Source organism: Mustela nivalis, assembly GCF_964662115.1.
Source record: "Mustela nivalis genome assembly, chromosome: 7".
In the NCBI taxonomy this organism is placed as follows: domain Eukaryota; kingdom Metazoa; phylum Chordata; class Mammalia; order Carnivora; family Mustelidae; genus Mustela; species Mustela nivalis.
The window spans coordinates 21688518-21707280 of record NC_139026.1 but is presented as its reverse complement, the minus strand read 5'-3'; the positions used below and the strand labels follow the sequence as shown (position 1 = coordinate 21707280).

At 34.5% G+C, this 18763-nt stretch overlaps 1 protein-coding gene across 5 annotated transcripts in view; it reads left to right on the top strand.

Annotated features, from left to right (window-relative positions):
* Positions 1–17092, top strand: part of TMPO (thymopoietin) — a 29051-nt gene extending 11959 nt beyond the window's left edge. The window contains exons 4-9 of one of the 5 annotated variants that reach the window (XM_082739230.1): positions 5103–5200; positions 12237–12356; positions 12456–12551; positions 12974–13084; positions 14060–14148; positions 14840–17092. In XM_082739230.1, coding sequence (XP_082595356.1) covers positions 5103–5200; positions 12237–12356; positions 12456–12551; positions 12974–13084; positions 14060–14148; positions 14840–15125 — 800 coding nt within the window. In that variant the 3' untranslated portion in view covers positions 15126–17092. Of the gene's footprint in view, positions 1–739; positions 3492–5102; positions 5201–12236; positions 12357–12455; positions 12552–12973; positions 13085–14059; positions 14149–14839 lie in introns of those variants that run through there. The other 4 variants (XM_082739231.1, XM_082739232.1, XM_082739233.1 and 1 more) reach the window with 4 other exon arrangements.
* The last annotated feature ends 1671 nt before the right edge of the window (positions 17093–18763 follow it).

Genomic DNA, 18763 nt, shown 5'->3' with positions numbered 1-18763 from the left:
AAATACCTTTTTTTTGAAAGTAGGCTCCATGCCTAGTCTGGAGCCCATTATGGGCTTGAATTCACAATCCTGAGATCAACACTTGAGCTGAGATGAAGAGTCAGATACTTGACCAACTGAGCCACATAGGCGCCCCAAATACTTTTTTATATGTATCTAAAACATAATATTATTTTGAACTTTTAAAAAAATCTATATAAATAGCATGCCAAATCTTTTCACTTGCTTTTGAGATCTCATCCTACTGATAGATTACATATGTGTCCAGTTTATTATGATTAGTATATAGTGGTAGTATTTATAATATGGCATATATTCTGTTCTCTGTTGATATTTAAATTTATAGTTTTGCTAGATAATGTGATTTCAGGGCACCTATGAAGCAAATATTTTGACATATTTTTAGTGGACTGTTATAGGAAAATTTGACCATAATATTTAAGTATTTTTTGAAAATAGTATGTGAAATTAATGACCTTTCTATAATAAGAACAACTTGATACTTTTTAATTTTTTAATTTCATATAACTTGTTTGTCAGTTTCATGATTATTTAATTTGATTCAAATTACTTATATCTTCATAAGCACTGCCTGCCAGGGCACAGTGTGTTGATTGGTTGTTCAGAATATGAAATATAGTCTTTTCCTTCAACAGCACTATGTTAGCAAGGAGGCAAAGAATAAAATTAGCTTGAACACAAGTAATGCTTAAACTTCCTGCCTCTTTTGCCTCTACAGGAAAGAAGAAAGAACACAAGAAAGTGAAGTCCACTAGGGATTTTGTTCCTTTTTCTGAACTTCCAACTACTCCCTCTGGTGGATTTTTTCAGGGTATTTCTTTTCCTGAAATCTCCACCCGTCCTCCTTTGGGCAGGACTGAACTACAGGCAGCTAAGAAAGTTCATACTTCTAAGGGAGACCCACCTAGGGAACCTCTTATTGCCACAACCTTGCCTGGCAGGGAACAATTGCAGAAGTTAGCCTCTGGAGGGAATTTGTTTACTTCCTCCAAGTCTAGCCATGATAGATGTTTAGAGAAAAGTTCTTCGGCATCTTCTCAGCATGAACTCGCTGCCATGTTGGTCTCTGCTGCAGCTTCTCCTTCACTGATTAAAGAAACCACCACTACTTGCTATAAAGATATAGTAGAAAACATTTACCATGGAGAGAAAAGTGGAATTCAACCATTGTGTACTGAGAGGTCCCGTGTTTCAGATCAGTCAGTTCTCTCCAGTGAAAGGAAAGCACTAGAAGAGTCTGAGAGATCACAAGTAATTTCTCCACCACTTGCTCAGGCAATCAGAGATTATGTCAATTCTTTGTTGGTCCAGGGTGGGGTAGGTAGTTTACCTGGGACTTCAAACTCTACAGCCCCACTGGATGTAGAAAACAGATGGAAGAGAATTGATCGATCTAATTATCAAGACACTGAGTCCCTGTCTCCTCCACGAAAATTCCCTCGGCTCAGTGAAAAGTCAGTAGAGGAAAAGGATTCAGGTTCCTTTGTGACATTTCAAAATACACCTGGATCTGAACTGATGTCATCTTTTGCCAAAACTGTTGTCTCTCACTCACTCACTACCTTAGGCATAGAAGTGTCTAAGCAGTCACAACATGAGAATACAGATGCCCCAGAACTATCTTTTCCCTTCCATGAATCTATTTTAAAGGTAATTGAAGAGGAGTGGCAGCAAATTGACAAACAACTGCCTTCATTGGCATGCAAGTATCCAATTTCCTCCAGAGAGGCAACACAGATATTATCAGTTCCAAAAGTAGATGATGAAATACTGGAGTTTATTTCTGAAGCCACTCCACCAGTAGGTATTCAGGCAGCTTCCACGGACTCTTGTGATAAACAGTTAGACTTAGTACTTTGTAGAACATATGAAGCTGCAGCATCAGCATTGCAGATTGCAACCCATACTGCCTTTGTAGTTAGGGCTCTACAGGCAGACATTAGTCAGGCTGCACAAATTCTTAGCTCAGATCCTAGTCATTTGCACCAGGCACTTGGGATTCTGAGCAAAACATATGATACAGCCTCATTTCTTTGTGAAGCTGCATTTGATGAAGTAAAGATGGCTGCCCATAGCATGGGATCTTCCACTTTAGGTCGCCGCTATCTCTGGCTGAAGGATTGTAAAATTAATCCAGCTTCGAAGAATAAGCTGGTGGTTACTCCCTTTAAAGGTGGAACATTATTTGGAGGAGAAGTGTGTAAAGTAACTAAAAAGCGTGGAAATAAACGCTAATAAAGTTAAGAATAAAAATACCTATTTGATCTTTGATACGGGGAGCTTAGCAGCTTCCCTAAGAATTTCAAGTGCTTTTATGCCAAGATTTTGAAGATCTTTTTAGACTCCAGATTGGGCTATTTTCGAAGTCAAGCTTCTGCCCATCAAGTTATAGTATCAAACTATTTGCCTACATAGAACTGCCTATATTTTTTCAGTTGCACAGATAGAAAAAGCCTGATAGAAACAATTTAAAGATTTCTGGGTCACATTTTTGCCTCATGCAGTTCATTCTTTCCTACTAAGATTTTACAATTCTCCAAGACTAAGAAAACGCTAATAGCTAGAATATAAGTGGAGTCTTCACTGATTTAAATATTACTATATATTTTTTCACTTTCTGGAACTTGTCTACAATTTTTTTCTTTTATTCTCACTTTTGTTTGTTTTTCCTTCTGTATTCCTTCATAATATTCTAGATCAATGAAATTCAAAGTGCCATACTATAGACAGTTACTGATCCACAGATAAATATGCACCAGAATTTGAATCTAGAGACACTTTTTAGATGAATGACAGTGCTCATTTTTGTGGGAAATTTTTATTGATAGAACATTGTGCCAGTTTACATTCTGGTGCAAGTGTCTCATTTCTTCAAGGACTGGTATCACACAGTTCATGGACCACACCTTACAAAATAACTGCTTTAAACCATGTAATTGTGGAATGGTGCATTCTAACTATCACTGTAGTGTGTCAGATGAACTAGACACTGGAAAAGTGGGGCTTTTTTTTTTTTTTTTTTAATAATTTCAGGTTATGTTGTGGTTCATGGATGGTTAGATTTAATCTAAATTCTAAAAGCAGATTTAAGCTATTTTTTAAAAATTCCTAAGAAACACCATATTCCTTTGTATAAAGCAGTATATTGTGTTTTCATTTCTATGATTGTAAGATGAGTCTAACTATAGAAACATTTAATAATCAAATTTCTTTGTATTTTTATGGAAAATAGTAGTGTTAAGTATCAGCAAAGTTCAGTCCCTTTGGTACTCCTGGCAATTATTATATTTTTACTATACATGTCCATCTTTGCATCTTCCTGGGAGTAATTTTGTCATATGTCTTCTGGAATGTACATGTATACATGTACCTACTAAGTGCTATGTGACTTTTTCTAATGTATTACTGTAGAATGCTTCTGCAAATTCAATAAAGTTGTAATTTGAACAGTTCCGTGTGGTCTCCAGAAACATGTTGTATGTGTGTTTTATTCTTGGAGTTGCAACAAGTTAGGTATTTGTTCTTGAACGTTTCCTTTCCATTTCTTCATTGAAACTTGCTTGAGATTCCAATGGTATAGTTTAAAATACTCTACTTATTCTTGTGTGGTTTTTCTTCTGTTAAAGACCATGTTTTTATTGGCTGTTGGAATTTACATTTGAAAGGAATTAATCTATAACCAGATACTTTATTTGTTTAATCAGTTTCTGCTCAATTACCATTGGGTTCTTTGCTTTGTGATTTCTCATTCTTAGATTTTGAATTAATAAAACATAAGGTTTATAATGCTAAAGGTTGTCACAAACTTAAATATATCAATAGATTAATAGACATTTGGGGAGGTAAGGGTGGGGCTGATACATTAATCCTAAGTAAAATTGAACTATTTGAACTAACATAGTAAAAATTACTAGTTGGGAGAAAATTCCAAGTAGACTCTGGACTGACTAGTACTAGACTAGATAGTAAAACCTAACTGTCCTGACTACTTTTTAGCACCAGCGCACCAAGTTCATGAAAAGCTAAGCTTTTTAAGAATTAACTCTATTTCTATCTTTGGTAGGAAAGTACTCTAACTTAAATTTTTGATAATACAAGTTTTAGTAGTCACAACAGACATTAATTTTGCTATACTATGATAAATGATGACAAAAATGTGGGACTTAACTGAAACTTTTATAAGTCTTTAAAAATCTAGCTCTTCAGGGGCGCATGGCAGGCTCAGTCGGTAGAACATAGGACTCTTGGGGTCATGAATTCAAGCCCCATTTTGGGTTTAGACATTACTTTAAAGAAAAAAAAAACCCCAACTAGTTCTTCAAATGGTGATAAAAATGAAGGCTAGGAGAACAGAATATTGAAGACTATAAAAAGATATATTTGAGTTGGTTAGCATTATGGTGAAATGCTAATTAATATATATGCACTGGCTTCTCTTCAAATAAATGTTACTTTTATTATGGAGTGACCTGTGAGTATTACTTTCTGTGATCAGGATTCTTTATTACCTCCTTAGTTGTACCCAGATTTTATAATCACATCAAAACAGAAGTGAGGACTTTTAAACTACACTGAAGTATCAAAGTCTTTGCAATTACTTTTTTTAGAGGCTTAATACCATACAGTGTTTTCAGTCTTAAAGTTCCTATAGCTTTTTTCTTTCGTATTTCAAATTTTAATGACTAACCCTTGTTTATAAAGTAGTAATGCACTGTATGAACAAAAGAATATTAGCAACTGTGTATTTTAATAGCCTCTTCCTTTATCCAAGTAGTTTTTTTGTGTAAAGCCTCCATGGGCAGTTTGAATTCACTTTATGTTTTAGGCTATTAGTCCCAGAAAAAGGGAAGAATAGGAAGAAGCAGTGAACAGATGGAGTAGGGGAGATGAACAAAACTGGAATAAAATAATGGAAAAGTAAAGTTTTTAAAGACATATTGCAGTTGAATAGTCATGATCTGTTGAGGTAATAACCAATAGGTTTTAGAATGCCTAAAGCCAAGTTTCCAGAATAATGTTAGGATGACATTGTAATTTATTGTATATTTCAGAGAGTAATGTTTCTCCGATATTATTTCCAGACTCTAAAATAGAGCTCAAGCTTGAGAAGAGAGAACCACTAAAGGGCAGAGCAAAGACTCCAGTAACACTCAAGCAAAGAAGAGTTGAACACAATCAGGTATCTTTAGTTTTATGATCACTGTGTTCAGGTATAAGTAATCTGACAACACTAATTTGCTTGTGTCCTAGCCTTTGGTTAAATAAACTCCAGCGTACTCAATGAAGTGTTCATTCCATTGTTCATTAAATGGCATTAGAAATCAGTTTTTTGTCAGTAGTGTAGCCTGTGCTTACTGCAAAAGCAAGTGTTTAATAAATGTCTCATTTGTGTTTGATTTTGTGCTGAGCATGGTTCAAGGCCAGTCATATACTGCCTTTTAAGGGAAATATTTTAAAAGGTGGAAATAAATGCCTAAGCATTTTTTATTTTAAAGGAAAGGAAGGACTTTATATTTAATCTTTATGTTTCTAACTTTGCTTTTACTTTTGCTTGTCTTCTGTGACTTTTCCCTCAACTCTGAAGCTAGTCTGTTCCTAAGACCACACTTTTCTTTCCTTATCTGAGGTGAAAATTTATCTTTTTCATTGTAGGTGAGGCAAGATACAGTTTATCAAAAGGAAAGTGTAGGAAACTAAGTGAGTGAGAACTAATAAACACAGGTATAAATGAACTAATTTACAGAGAACAAATTATTGACTAATCTAGCATTGATTTGGCTGACCTTTACAAGATAGCTATCCCAGGAGTGATTTTCCTTACCCTTATTTTGTCTAGCTTGAAAGATTTGTCTAGTTGGTTATTTATCTTTTCCATCTTCTCTTTGTCATTTTAAAGCCACGCATCCTCAGAGTAAGTTCTTGATTTCTTAAGCCATGTCTAACTGGGTTTGATGACTTGATAAGTTGAATTTCAGAATTCTTTGTTAGAAATAATCTTGGTGATTATGGAGAATGTATAGAGCACTCAGTGGAAGATTTTGTTTAATATAGAACCAAATACTGGAATAAAGATATTGCCCTTTTATTTAGTAGGGAAGAGCTCCAGGGTCATGCTGAAGAATAAGGAAATAATAAAGCAAGAGAAACTAAGAAAATCTAGTGAAGGACGATGAAATAGACAAGTATGGAGAATTTTAGTCCACAGTATGAAGGCAGGAGGGTATAGTGCCATCAAGAATGCTGGACTGATCAGATAATAGGTTAAAAGCCAGGATGAAGGATGGTATTATAGATGGTTTAATTGAGTTGGGGAATCCAAACTGAAGGACAGGGTAAATAGATTTAGGAGATGATTATGGCCCTCACAAAATTTAAAAACATCAAGAAAATTGGAGGAAAGAGTTCAGTGACCCTCTAGTCTCAGAGCCTCACAAGTTTCAACATTTTACTGGTCTTATTTCATTTTCACCTCTACCTTCCAGCTTTTTAAATTACTTTTGGTATTGCTGTTTTGCTTTTTTGCTGGAATATATTAAAGTGAATCTCTGACAGCATTTCACACATTAAAATGTCAGTATTTCAGTGTATATCTCAAAAAGATAGCTGTTTCATTCATACATATAACAACAATGCCACTATCACACCTAATAAAATTAATAATTCTTTCATGTGTAATCTATTCAAATTTCTCCAGTTTCAGAAATATCTCTTATGATTAAATTACTCAAATCATTATCCAAGTAAGCTACACATACTGTTTGGTATTTGTTTTGTTTTGTTTTTATCTCGTAAGTCTATAGCTGTCTCCACTGCAAGTTTCCCCTCTATTAATTTGGTGAAGAGACCAGGTCAGTTCTCTCAAAAATTTCCCACATTCTGGATTTGGAGGATTGCTTCTTCAAGTGTCATTTAATCTCTTATTCTATAACTGTGCTTTCGCATGCAGACTGGAGTTAGACCTATAGTAGAGCTGTGTAGTTAGCAGACCTTTCTGTGATGATAGAAGTGTTCTTTGTATCTTCTGTCCATTGTGGTAGCATGTGGCTATTGAATACTTGAAATGTGGCTTGTGTGGTATAGAAACTATAACTTTAATGTTACTTAAATTTAATTAGCTACATATGGCTAGTAGTTACCATGTAGTTACCATGTTGAACAGCATAGATCTAGAGAATTGGTTAGATTCAGGTTCAGTTTCTTTGGCACAAATACTTCATAAATGGTGTTCTGGTTTTGACATGAGGCAAATGACACTAAGTTAGTAGGTTCAGGTGTTGAAAGCATGATCTATCCATCCATTTTAAAGTCCCATATCACCCTTTCATTTAATGGTTATGACTGTCATTTATGATTATTGCCTACATCTACTATTTTGGTTGTAAGGTAATGATTTTTCTCATTCTCTTACTCCATTACATCTGTAACTGGAATTCTTTTAAAGAGAACTTTTCCCTCATGACCTGCATAGTTATCTTCAAATAAAATTCACACAGGAGAGCCAGCATAATTTGCCAGCTTTCAAATTAAAGCCTACTCACTTTGAAAGGTGATCAATAAAATCTTTTTTAACTAGTATGGTTTTTATCTATTTCATTTATGACCAGTTATCCTCATCATTCTTTTTCCATGTTCAAACTGTGCCATCTTTAGCCATTAGGTTCCTCTTGTTCTGTGTTGGTTCCTGTGTCATTTTATTGACCCTGTTTGTCTTTGATAGTTTCTTGTTTTCTGCCAAAGTAAGATGTCCCAGGCTCATGTATAGTGCCTGCCTTTTACCAAATCAGCCCTTTTCCCAAAGAACCCTAATTCTTTTCATTGCAAATATTATTTGGAGGCTACCTACAATCTGCATGGTAGGCTGGTCATTTCTGCTGGGTTGTCATTGCTTCTAGGCATTTTTACTGGTAGAGCTAGGAGTACTTATTTTTTAGAAAGAGAAAATAAATCATGAGTTCATCAAATTTATGAATGCAAGCTATCTAACTTCTGGGTGTCCTGCCTATATCTCTTAATGCTGAGTGTCTTGGTTCTTAAAATAATGTGATTTATGTAGTTACCACTATATAGATGTTTCAACATAATACAGTGCTCTTGATCATAAGGCTGCTAAATGGCAGTTTTGACAGTGGGGGGCGGGGTTGCAGTTTTTGTGTTTTGAGCATAAAATCAAAACACTGTGCTTCAAATCACTTGAGTGAATTTTCTTTCATAACTTTTCAAATATTGAATATATATTTTTATTTAGGCAAAATAAGATGGAGTCAGAAATTTGGCTTTTTTCTTTGTTCCTTCCATTTATAGGCAACTTGCTGTTATGTTGGGCTTAATTTCTTTTTGAAAACAATAAGTAAATACATAGATTTATACACTTATTTTTGCTTCCCTCCTTACATAAAAGGCAATAAACTTTGCACATTTCTACCTTTCTGGTAATCTAAACATGGAGGTCACTCTGTATCAGAATACAGTCTAGCCATCTTCCTCATTGCTCTGTACCACTGAATGTCCTTGCATTTTATGGATGTACTGTATTTTATTCAGCTGTTTTCCTTCTAGTGGGTATTTGGATTATTTTCAGTTATAATGTTTAGGTAATGCAAAGATGAATTGATGAACAACGGTTTGCATGTATCTTTTCATATTTTAGCCAATTTATCTTGAGGAAATCTAGAATTGAAATTACTGGGTAATTTTGCTAGATGCTATACAAATCCCCTGCATAAGAGTTGAAGCATTTTTGCATTCCTACCAGCAATGTATGACTGTACCTTTCTCTAATGGAGGGATAGGACACTGTTCAGAGAAAAAAATTAATATGAGTTAACCACATTACTAAACTGGTAGTTCCTCAGAGTAAAGTGGCTTTTAATTATACTGTTTCTTTTTATAACTTAGTTTTATGTGAACATTTTGTTCAGAGCTTATATTTTTACTGACAGATCTATAGCTACCTTTTAATAGCCCAGCTCCTGCATTCTCTTGTGCCTCAACTGCCTACTGTCCTTTTTGCCTATTGAAAGGCAATGTGAGGTTTTTGTTTCTTTCTCCTCTTGGTTTCCTGATAAATTAACGGGAGTTGCTGCAGAACATCTTGCTGCAGTTAGTTTTTGATACAGAGTATATAGCATCACATGAACTAATTTTACATAGCAATGAATTTCTTTTCAGTTAGTAATTTTCACTTGTTTGTAGTGGACTCTGGTAGAAAAAAATCTTCAGAATATCTTTTCTGGTGTGTGAAGAGGTGTCAATTAGTTTTCTATGAAGGTGATTAATTCTAAATAGATAATAATAGTGAAAGAACTAATAAAACTAGTTGACAGTCCTCAACCAAAGACTTCAATAAACTTGGACAAAAGGAAATATAAATGATTTATAGTAAAAAGTTGCTTTCCCCACCCCTTCCTTGGTATTCCCACAGGCAACCAATGTATTTCTTGTGTTTCCTTCCATAGAAGAAAATAAAAGAATCTTTAAATGGAACTTGATTTTAATGTCAAAGATGAGTAATATAAATATAAACATGTTATTTTTTATCAACCATAATAGTTTCAGTAGATGTTAGTAAAATTTTTGGTGAAGAGCTCATTTCTGTTCAAAATATAACATGGAAAATCGTGGAATTTGGTAGAAAACCCAATTTTAAGGAAGTGATACTTCCCCTCATCCCCACCTTCATGGACAAAAATAAAATATCTGGTCTTTATATTTTATCAGTTTTATTGGCCCTTTCAAGAAATAGGGGTGCCTGGGTGACTCTGATTCCAGAGTCCTGGGATCAACCCCTCATTGGGCTCCCCACTCGGTAGGGGGCCTATTTTTCCCCCTCCCTCTGCCACTCCCCCTGCTTGTGCTCTCTTGCTTTCGCTCACTCTCTCAAATAAATAAAAAAATCATTTAATAAAAAAAAAATGTAGTTTTTAGGGGTGCCTTGGTGGCTCAGTCATTTGGTGTCTGTCTTCAGCTCAAGTCATGATATCAGGGTCTTCCTCAGTGGGGAGTCTGTATCTCCCTCTCCCTTTGCCCCTTTCCCTGACTTGTGCGAGCTCCCTCGCGCGCCCCCCCCCCCTCTTTCAAATAAACAAAATCTTGGGGCACTTGGGTGGCTCGGTGGGTTAAGCCTCTGCCTTCGGCTCAGGTCATGATCCCAGAGTCCTGGGATCAAGCCCTATATCCGGTTCCCTGCTCAGCAGGGAACATGCTTCCTCCTCTCTCTCTGCCTGCCTCTCTGCCTGCTTGTGACCTCTCTCTCTGTGTCAAATAAATTTTTTTTTTAAATGTAGTTTTTAATTCTTTGAAGAGTTTCAAAATACTAATAATACCAGATAGGCTGTCAAACCAGAATATTTTTAAAATAGTGCTTTTAATTAATTTTACTGGCACTGAGCAATTGACTATGAAAGAGGAAACAGAATTGAATGTAGTTTTAAGAAGATACTTGACTTTGAGATGCATCACAATTCAGTTACAGGATCTTAAACCAGGTGTTCTCAATGCTGGCTGCACATTAGAATTCCCTCAGGAGTTATAAAAATTAACTATTCCCAAGGCCCCTCTAGAAGAGATTCTGACTTAATTGGACCAAAGTAGGGTTTGGGGCATTTGATATTTCTCAGAAGCTCCCAGTTGATAATTGTGCTGCCAGATTGAGAACCTCTGATTAAAACTATTTATTGTTCCTATATAATTTAACAGATTTGACCTTAGATTTGTGTGCAGCAGATATTTCCTAATGGATAGCAGGAAAAGGAACCCAGAGTTTCCAACTGTGAGTTAAAGAGAAACTCTTACACGTTAAATCCCAAATATAAAGAAATACAAAATTAGGAATGAGACTATGTTTGTAACTTGTTCTGGTAGTAATGTTGCCATGAAATAAGCATTCTTACTGGATAAGCGTTCTTGTCCCAGGATAAGAGTGAAATACATCTGTCTTTAAAATTAATAGGCACTCAAAATCTTTAAAAAAAAAAAAAAAATGGGCACCTGGGTGGCTCAGTGGGTTAAGCCGCTGCCTTCGGCTCAGGTCATGATCTCAGGGTCCTGGGATCAAGTCCCTCATCAGGCTCTCTGCTCGGCAGGGAGCCTGCTTCCTCCTCTCTCTCTGCCTGCCTCTCTGCCTACTTGTGATCTCTCTCTGTCAAATAAATAAATAAAATCTTTAAAAAAAATTAATAGGCACTCACTTGAATATAAAAAATCAGTTACTTAGATAAAATACTAGCTTGAGAGCAGAAGCGACAATATACGCACACTCTAGTACAATACTGATCATTGGTGGATGATCTCTGGTTAATTTCTTTGGTAATAGTGGCTTCAAAGTTGAATAAATTGCTACTTGGAATGCAGAATCTCAGGCCATACCCCAGAGCTGCTGAATCAGAATCTACATTTTAACAAAAGCTCCACATGATTAATATGTATATTATAGTTTGAGAAGTATTAGTCTAGTGGTTTTTAAGCTATTATGTAAGGACTACTAAATTATTTTTTAAGTGAAGAAAAATCAGTTCCCTTCTCAGGGAGATAGGAGTCTGGGACTGGAAGATACCAGTGACCCATCACTAACGCTCTCTTTCTGTAGTGAGAAGTGGGTAATCACTTGGGTTTGGCATTGATGTTACAGGCTTGCCAGTTTGTGAAAGAGGTGACCACCAGATTTTTGTTGTTAATTTTGTTGCTCAATGTTGTCAGTGACATCTGGGAACTTTTAAGTTCAGATAGCTGTGTGTAGATTATAATTTAAACTGAAGCTATTTAAATAATCCTACTTGGAAAGGATAATGTTTAATTTGTGCTAACAATTATAAAATTTTATTTTGTTTTTAAAGGAAACTGCCTTGTTACAATAAATGACTTTCTTATAAGTCATGATCAGCCTGCTTTTTGTTTAGACAGCCAAAGAGATGCAGTTGTGATACGAGAGCCAAATAGCAAGTCACAAAAGGAGCTGGTGATAACTTAAGTGCTTTTTTTTCTTCTTGCTTTTATTACAATTTGTGAGCTCCTATGTGTTTTACCATAGTCTAAGTGTCTTCCGATGCCTGCATATTGGTTCAGTCAATACATTTTAGAAATATTTTGAGGGCATTGCATTGTTTGCAAAAGATGGCATTTAGAGATTTTTTATGACTTCTCAGTGCACTAGCTAATGGCCATTATTAAGGTGTTTGATGTTAGAATCTGACTTTTTTAATGTGTCGATGCTTGAATAGAGCTATTCTCAAGCTGGAATAACTGAGACTGAATGGACAAGTGGATCTTCAAAAGGCGGACCTCTGCAGGCATTAACTAGGGAATCCACAAGAGGGTCGAGAAGAACTCCAAGAAAAAGGGTGATGCAAGGCTTATTGCTTAGAATTGGGTTTTCAGATCGGTAGGGTTTTAGTGATTATTTTATATTTATTGTTTTTGTTTTGTTTTCAAACTAACAGGTGGAAACTTCAGAACATTTTCGTATAGATGGTGCAATAATTTCAGAGAGTACTCCCATAGCTGAAACTATAATGGCTTCAAGCAACGAAACCTTAGTAAATATGTTTCATAAACTATACAAGTGGTATTCTTTGTAAATTACCCTTTAATTAGAATTGGGGAGGTGGTAAATTTCAGCAAATCTCAAACTTGTGTTTTAAACAATTATATTTTTAAACTCATTTTCCCATATAATTCTGATTTTTAGAATTTTTTGGTATAGCCACGATATATACATATATAAATTTGTACAAGAATCTTACCTCTAAGTATTATAAGGAAACTTTTTTGCTAAAATATCTAGAGTGCTAAGGCTTCATATGAGAAGCACTGAATATGTTCATTTCTAGGTTCTTTTGCCTAAATTTTTATTAAGGGAAAGTTCTCAAATGTTCAGAAATAGAGTATCTTTTTTTCTTTTTACATGTCTTTGTTATGTTTGGATAATTCTGAGTCTGAATAATTTGAATCTTGGCAGGTTGTCAATAGGGTGACTGGAAATTTCAAGCATGCAGCTCCTATTCTGCCAATCACTGAATTCTCAGACATACCCAGAAGAACACCAAAGAAACCATTGACAAGAGCTGAAGTAAATGCATAAAATTTAGATCGATGCTATCATTGATCTTTTAAAGAGAAGATTTTTTTATATTTGTTTTTTTGCAGTGGGAGGGAGCAGAGCTTTCTTAACTGGGTGGGGTGTGTTTGTGTGTGTGTGTGGTGTATGTGTTTAAAGACACTTTTATTAATGACAATCAAAAGTAACTAATATAGTATAATAAGCTAATACTATCTGCTTGCTACTGTGTGCCTCTTAAGTTCTACTTTTCAAGGGAATATTCATTTATGTGCTGCTTCTAATATCTTCTCTTTGTTATTGATGTGGGTTGAAAGTGTTACTGGGCTGTTGGGAAGGCTATACTATCTTTCACTGAAAGGTCAAATAATGGGACTTTAAAGTGACTTTGTATGATGCTTGAATTGATTAACTCCTTATAATTAAGCTTTAAAGTACTAACTGCATGATGCATTATAATTTTAATGAATTTTTACCAAAGGTTGTTTTGATCCAGGCTAATGGTAAACAGCAAAACAATCAGGTTGTTTAAAAAATCATTTTATGGCTTTTTAAGTTAGGAAGATTGAATTGACTATGTTAATTTGATATCCTCCATATTTGATCATTTATTTTATTAAAAACTCTTAACAGAAGAAACAGTGTACTCTTAATATTAATGAGAAGCATGGGAAAATCCAGTGGGGGAACTTAATGCTGCCATATTAGCTATACTGAATTTTAGTTTTGTGGGGTTTGTTTTGGTTTTGGTTTTTCTTAAACTTGGTTGAATGTGTTGTAATCCCCCATTACCACGTTAACATATCTCCACATTGAAGAAATTTGAAGAGAGCTTTGGAAGTTTATTGATACTTAGGTAATGATGAATTTAGAAAGGGCAGCTGGGGCAGACTTGAATGCAATCTGTTCTCTGAAACTTTTTTTAAATTATGTTTTAATTGCACACTTACACTAAATGTTAACTTGTGGTTGTTTGTTTCTTATTAGGTGGGAGAAAAAACAGAGGAAAGAAGAATAGAAAGGGATATTCTTAAGGAAATGTTTCCCTTTGAAGCATCTACACCAACAGGAATTAGGTATTCAGATACATTAAAACAAGAATTAGTGTATTCTGCTAGGGCGTTTTTATTTATTTACTTTTAATTGAAGTGTGGTTAGCATATAATGGGCATTTTAATTTTTTAATTCTTCACACAGTTATTTATTGTACCTGTGTCCTCAAAATTAAACTGTTCTTTTGAGAGCAGTTTAATTCTTAAGTCACTAGTTCATATTCTTGAAAGTTGAGTCAGATTCAAATTAACTTGGATAAGCTGAAATATTACAAATTATTTGCCTACTATCTAATTCTGATTTTTCATAGTAAGGAAGAAATACTTGTTTTCCTTAAAGGTTTCCCTTTTCTAATTGAAAAGACTTTAGGTAAGAGCTAAATTGTTTCCTGACTAAAAGAATCACCACCAAACTACCTTATTTTTCTTCTATCTCCTAAATATATTGGCCCTGAAAAGAAGTCAAGTTTAGTGAATATTTACCAATGTTCTGAAAGTTATTTTTTAATAGAGTGAGCATCCAGCATTTTAAATGAAAAATGTTTAGAGATTTTAAATAGGCTGACCTCATTATTTACATGTGACAGTTTTCTACTATTGTCTCAAGAATGTGTTTGAAATTAGGAGTGGTAATGACATTTTATATTTTATATTATACATCTAAATCATGACTTTTATCTAAATTTTTTTTTCTTCCTGTTTTCACTCCCAACAGTGCTAGTTGCCGCAGACCAATCAAAGGGGCTGCAGGCCGGCCATTAGAACTCAGTGATTTCAGGATGGAGGAATCTTTTTCATCTAAATATATTCCTAAGTATGTTCCCTTGGCAGATGTCAAGTCAGAAAAGACAAAAAAGGGACGCTCTATTCCCATGTGGATAAAAATTTTGCTGTTTGTTGTTGTGGCCATTTTTTTGTTTTTGGTGTATCAAGCTATGGAAACCAACCAAGGAAATCCCTTCACTAATTTTCTTCGTAATGACTCTGGAAAATCCATCTGAATGAAATCTCTTTGGCACACTCAATTTGGTCTCCTATTTTTACTAATAACTATATAAAAAAAAATTTTGTGTACACCTGTTGACTTGAGAACTAAAAATAATGTGATTTCACCTCAATTAAAGTAGTATTCCATTGAAAAGCAAACAGGATATATATAAATGGACTTCATTTAAATGTTTTGGACTTTGGATTAGTAGGAGATCACTTCGTGCCATATGAATAATCTTTTTTAGCTCTGGAACTTTTTTGTAGGCTTTATTTTTTTAATGTGGACATCTTATTTCACTTTTGAGAAAAATGTATATTGTTTTTGTGTATTTGGGGAAACAAGAAGGGCAAAACATGGTAGTATAATGTGAAGCTACACATTTAAATACTTCAAATTCTTACAGAAAAGATTTTAAGAATTATTCTCTGCTGTATAAAAACTTTAGAGATATGTGAAACATGAAATTTGGTAAGAAAAAGAGTAACTTGGGTTGTACTTTTTGTAACTGCCACAGGTTTGATGTGTTTATGGGGGAACATACAGCAATAATCTCTTCTGTAACTTTTATTAATAGTAATATTATTGTAGTCCTATTGTACTCACTTTTTAAAAGATTTCGAGTATCATGAATGTCCTACTTCAGTAAGACCCATTTAAATGCTGTTGATATTTTAGCAGGGATCTTTAGTGCAACATACACATGTTTTAGAGAATTGTTAGCTGGCTGTACATGTTTTAGAAACTGTTTAGCTAGCTATAAGGCTGTAATTGGAAACTTGTACTTTTTATTTACAGCAAAACATTTGTTCTCTCAATCCAATTTGCTACCAAAATATTTTTTAGATAAATAAGTGTGTGTCTGTTTAGAAGTTAGAAACTTTAAAACAGTGGTCTGAAGTTCCATTTTGATTCATTTTTGCATTGCCTTCTGTTACCAAAAAAAAATTTGTCAGGTTTTTTTCTTTGCCCTACATTTTCCAACAGAGTTTGATTTAAAAGTACAAAAAGGGTTTCCTTTAAAATTACACAGTAAACTTTTCTTAGATACAAAGTAGTTAATACATAAATTTATAAACTCAATATGAAGTGGGCATTATGATTTTTGTGTACTCTTGAAATGGTTAACTTATCTTTGTGGTTGATTTATTTTTTAGCTAAAGCTTACCTCATGTATAACTTGGTTAAGTAAAGGTGTAGGTAATTGAAATTTTAGTAGAATCAAGTAAAACAGAAATTTGAACTTACTCATTTGAATTTCAACTTTACAGTCATTGACCATAAAGCACACTAAAAATATAAGTTATTTTAAATATCATCTGAAATAAAAAAAAAATACTTTTTAAAAAGAAAAAAGCTTAATATGTATATTTAGGCCAGCACACAATTTTGATTTCATTAGCTGTATTCTGATGTTTAACTTTGAAATGTTTTGTAGACATTTTTTACTTACTTTGCAATTGATCAGAAACTTTTGTAGTTCTGGTCCCATGAGAGAGTGGGAAACTTACTCCTAGATCAGAAATGCTTGCCTCTCTGAGTAAAAGTGTTTCTTTGAGATGAGCCACAGAGGGGGCACATTTTACTCTTTTTTCTGCAGTACAGTAATAGCAATACGCTTTTTCCTTGTTTCTAAATTTTACTTCCCGTAGTTTTCTATCTTTTCTTTTTGATTAGAAATTCTGAGAAGCTTCGTTTATTGTTTAAAGATATGGGAAAATAAATTGAACTTGTATGTATGTAAGATCAGTTTTCTAATAGAAAGGTATGGTCCAAAATAGTAAAAGAAGGACCACGTAAAACATGTAGTCTTTTTTTTTTTTTTTCCCTTTTAATGTGTATGTGGTCTTTTGTCTGTGTCTGTTTTATTCCACTAGAATAAATGTGTCCTTGATGTAAATGCAAAGCATTTCTTCCTGATTAAATTGTAGATGTAGACTTTACAATATAATTCAATAATAAAAATGTAATTAATCTCTAGTTTTGTCATTGTAATAAATGCTTTTCAGACAACACAAACAGTAAGATACCTGATAACACTTCTTAGGTGATTTTTATGGATTTTTGGGCTTTAGTTCTCATTTTAGTTTTCTCCTTTATGTTTTGCTTCTAATCATTTCATAATCAACTCCTCATTTGTTCATGGATAAGCAGTGTATAGCCATTATACTCACCATCTTAGGGAAGCTTTCAAAGGCACCTTTCCCACTCTACAATACAGTAATTTAGTAAATATACTTTTTTCAGTCTCCCTTTCTTTTTTTTCCCCTGGTTGTACTGTCTTTAGTACTTATATCTGGCACTCATTGTTAGTCTTGCTTTGAGATTAAGCAAAGATGTTGTCAAGGTATATTATGGAGCTGTGTTCATAACATGAAAGTGCTTTTCTCTTTCCATCATTCATGTTCCCCAAAGAAGTTGTGTGAGTTTATATAAATTAGTGACTCTTAAAGCAATATATATCCTATAATTAATTAGAAAGCACATAGCATCAAAGACCTACTGTGTGTGTGTGTGTTTTTTTTTAAGATTTTATTTATCCATTTGTCAGAGATCACAAGTGGGCAGAGAGGCAGGCAGAGAGAGGAGGGGAAGCAGGGTCCCCGCTGAGCAGAAAGCCGGACTCAGGGCTCTATCCCAGGACCCCTGGGATCATGACCCAAACCCAAGGCAGAGGCCTTAACCCACCGAGCCGCCCAGGCATCCCAAGACTTAACCATGCTTTTTGTATGCTTACCATGTGCTAGATACTGCTTTATGCCCTTGACATGTATTCACTTACTTAATCCTTGTGATAATCCTATGAAGTAGATATTTTCTTACTGTCTCATTACAGATGAGGAAATTCATGCTCAGAGGGGTTAAGAAACTGGAAGTTTGCACAGCTGGGAAATGATGGGTCTGGTTACATATGTATGATATGGCAGAAGAGACATGAAAGAACCAACATCCCATCCCACATAGATACTGTGTATCCATTTTCTTGTTCCCCGCCTTGCTCCTTACACAGTTTTGGTGCCTCTATAAGGGTTCCTAACTTCACTGGGGGTTCCTTTTTTTTTCTTCCTTTTTTTAAGATTTTATTTTATTTATTTGTCAGAAAGAGCGAGTGACCACAAACAGGGAGAGCAGCAGGAAAAGGGAGAAGCAGGCTCCCCACTGAGCTGTGAGCCTGATGTGGGACTCGATCCCAGGACCCTGGAATCATGACCTGAGATGAAGGCAGCCGCTTAACTGACTGAGCCACCCAGGTGTCCCAAATTAGGGGTTCTTTAAGATCCACTTCTAGTTTTAATCATTCTCTGTAGCCATTTAAGTTTTTTGTTTGTTTTTTAATAAATTTGATACTACATTTTATAAATTAGTGTGTACATGTTACTTTGATATATTTACTTATTGTAATATGATTGTTGTTGTGATTTATCACATTATACAATTAATGGTGTAATGTCATTTATACTAAAGACCAAGCATTCTTCAAAATAATGGGATCTCTTCAAAGTTCAAATTTTGTTGAAAGTTATGTTTAGTTTGGCATCATAGTAATAGTACATTAAAATACATTGGTCAGTATCACCCATCCTATCATGAATTATATACCAACTTTTTTGGGTAGGGTCCTTTTTTATTTAAATTCAACTAATTAGGGGC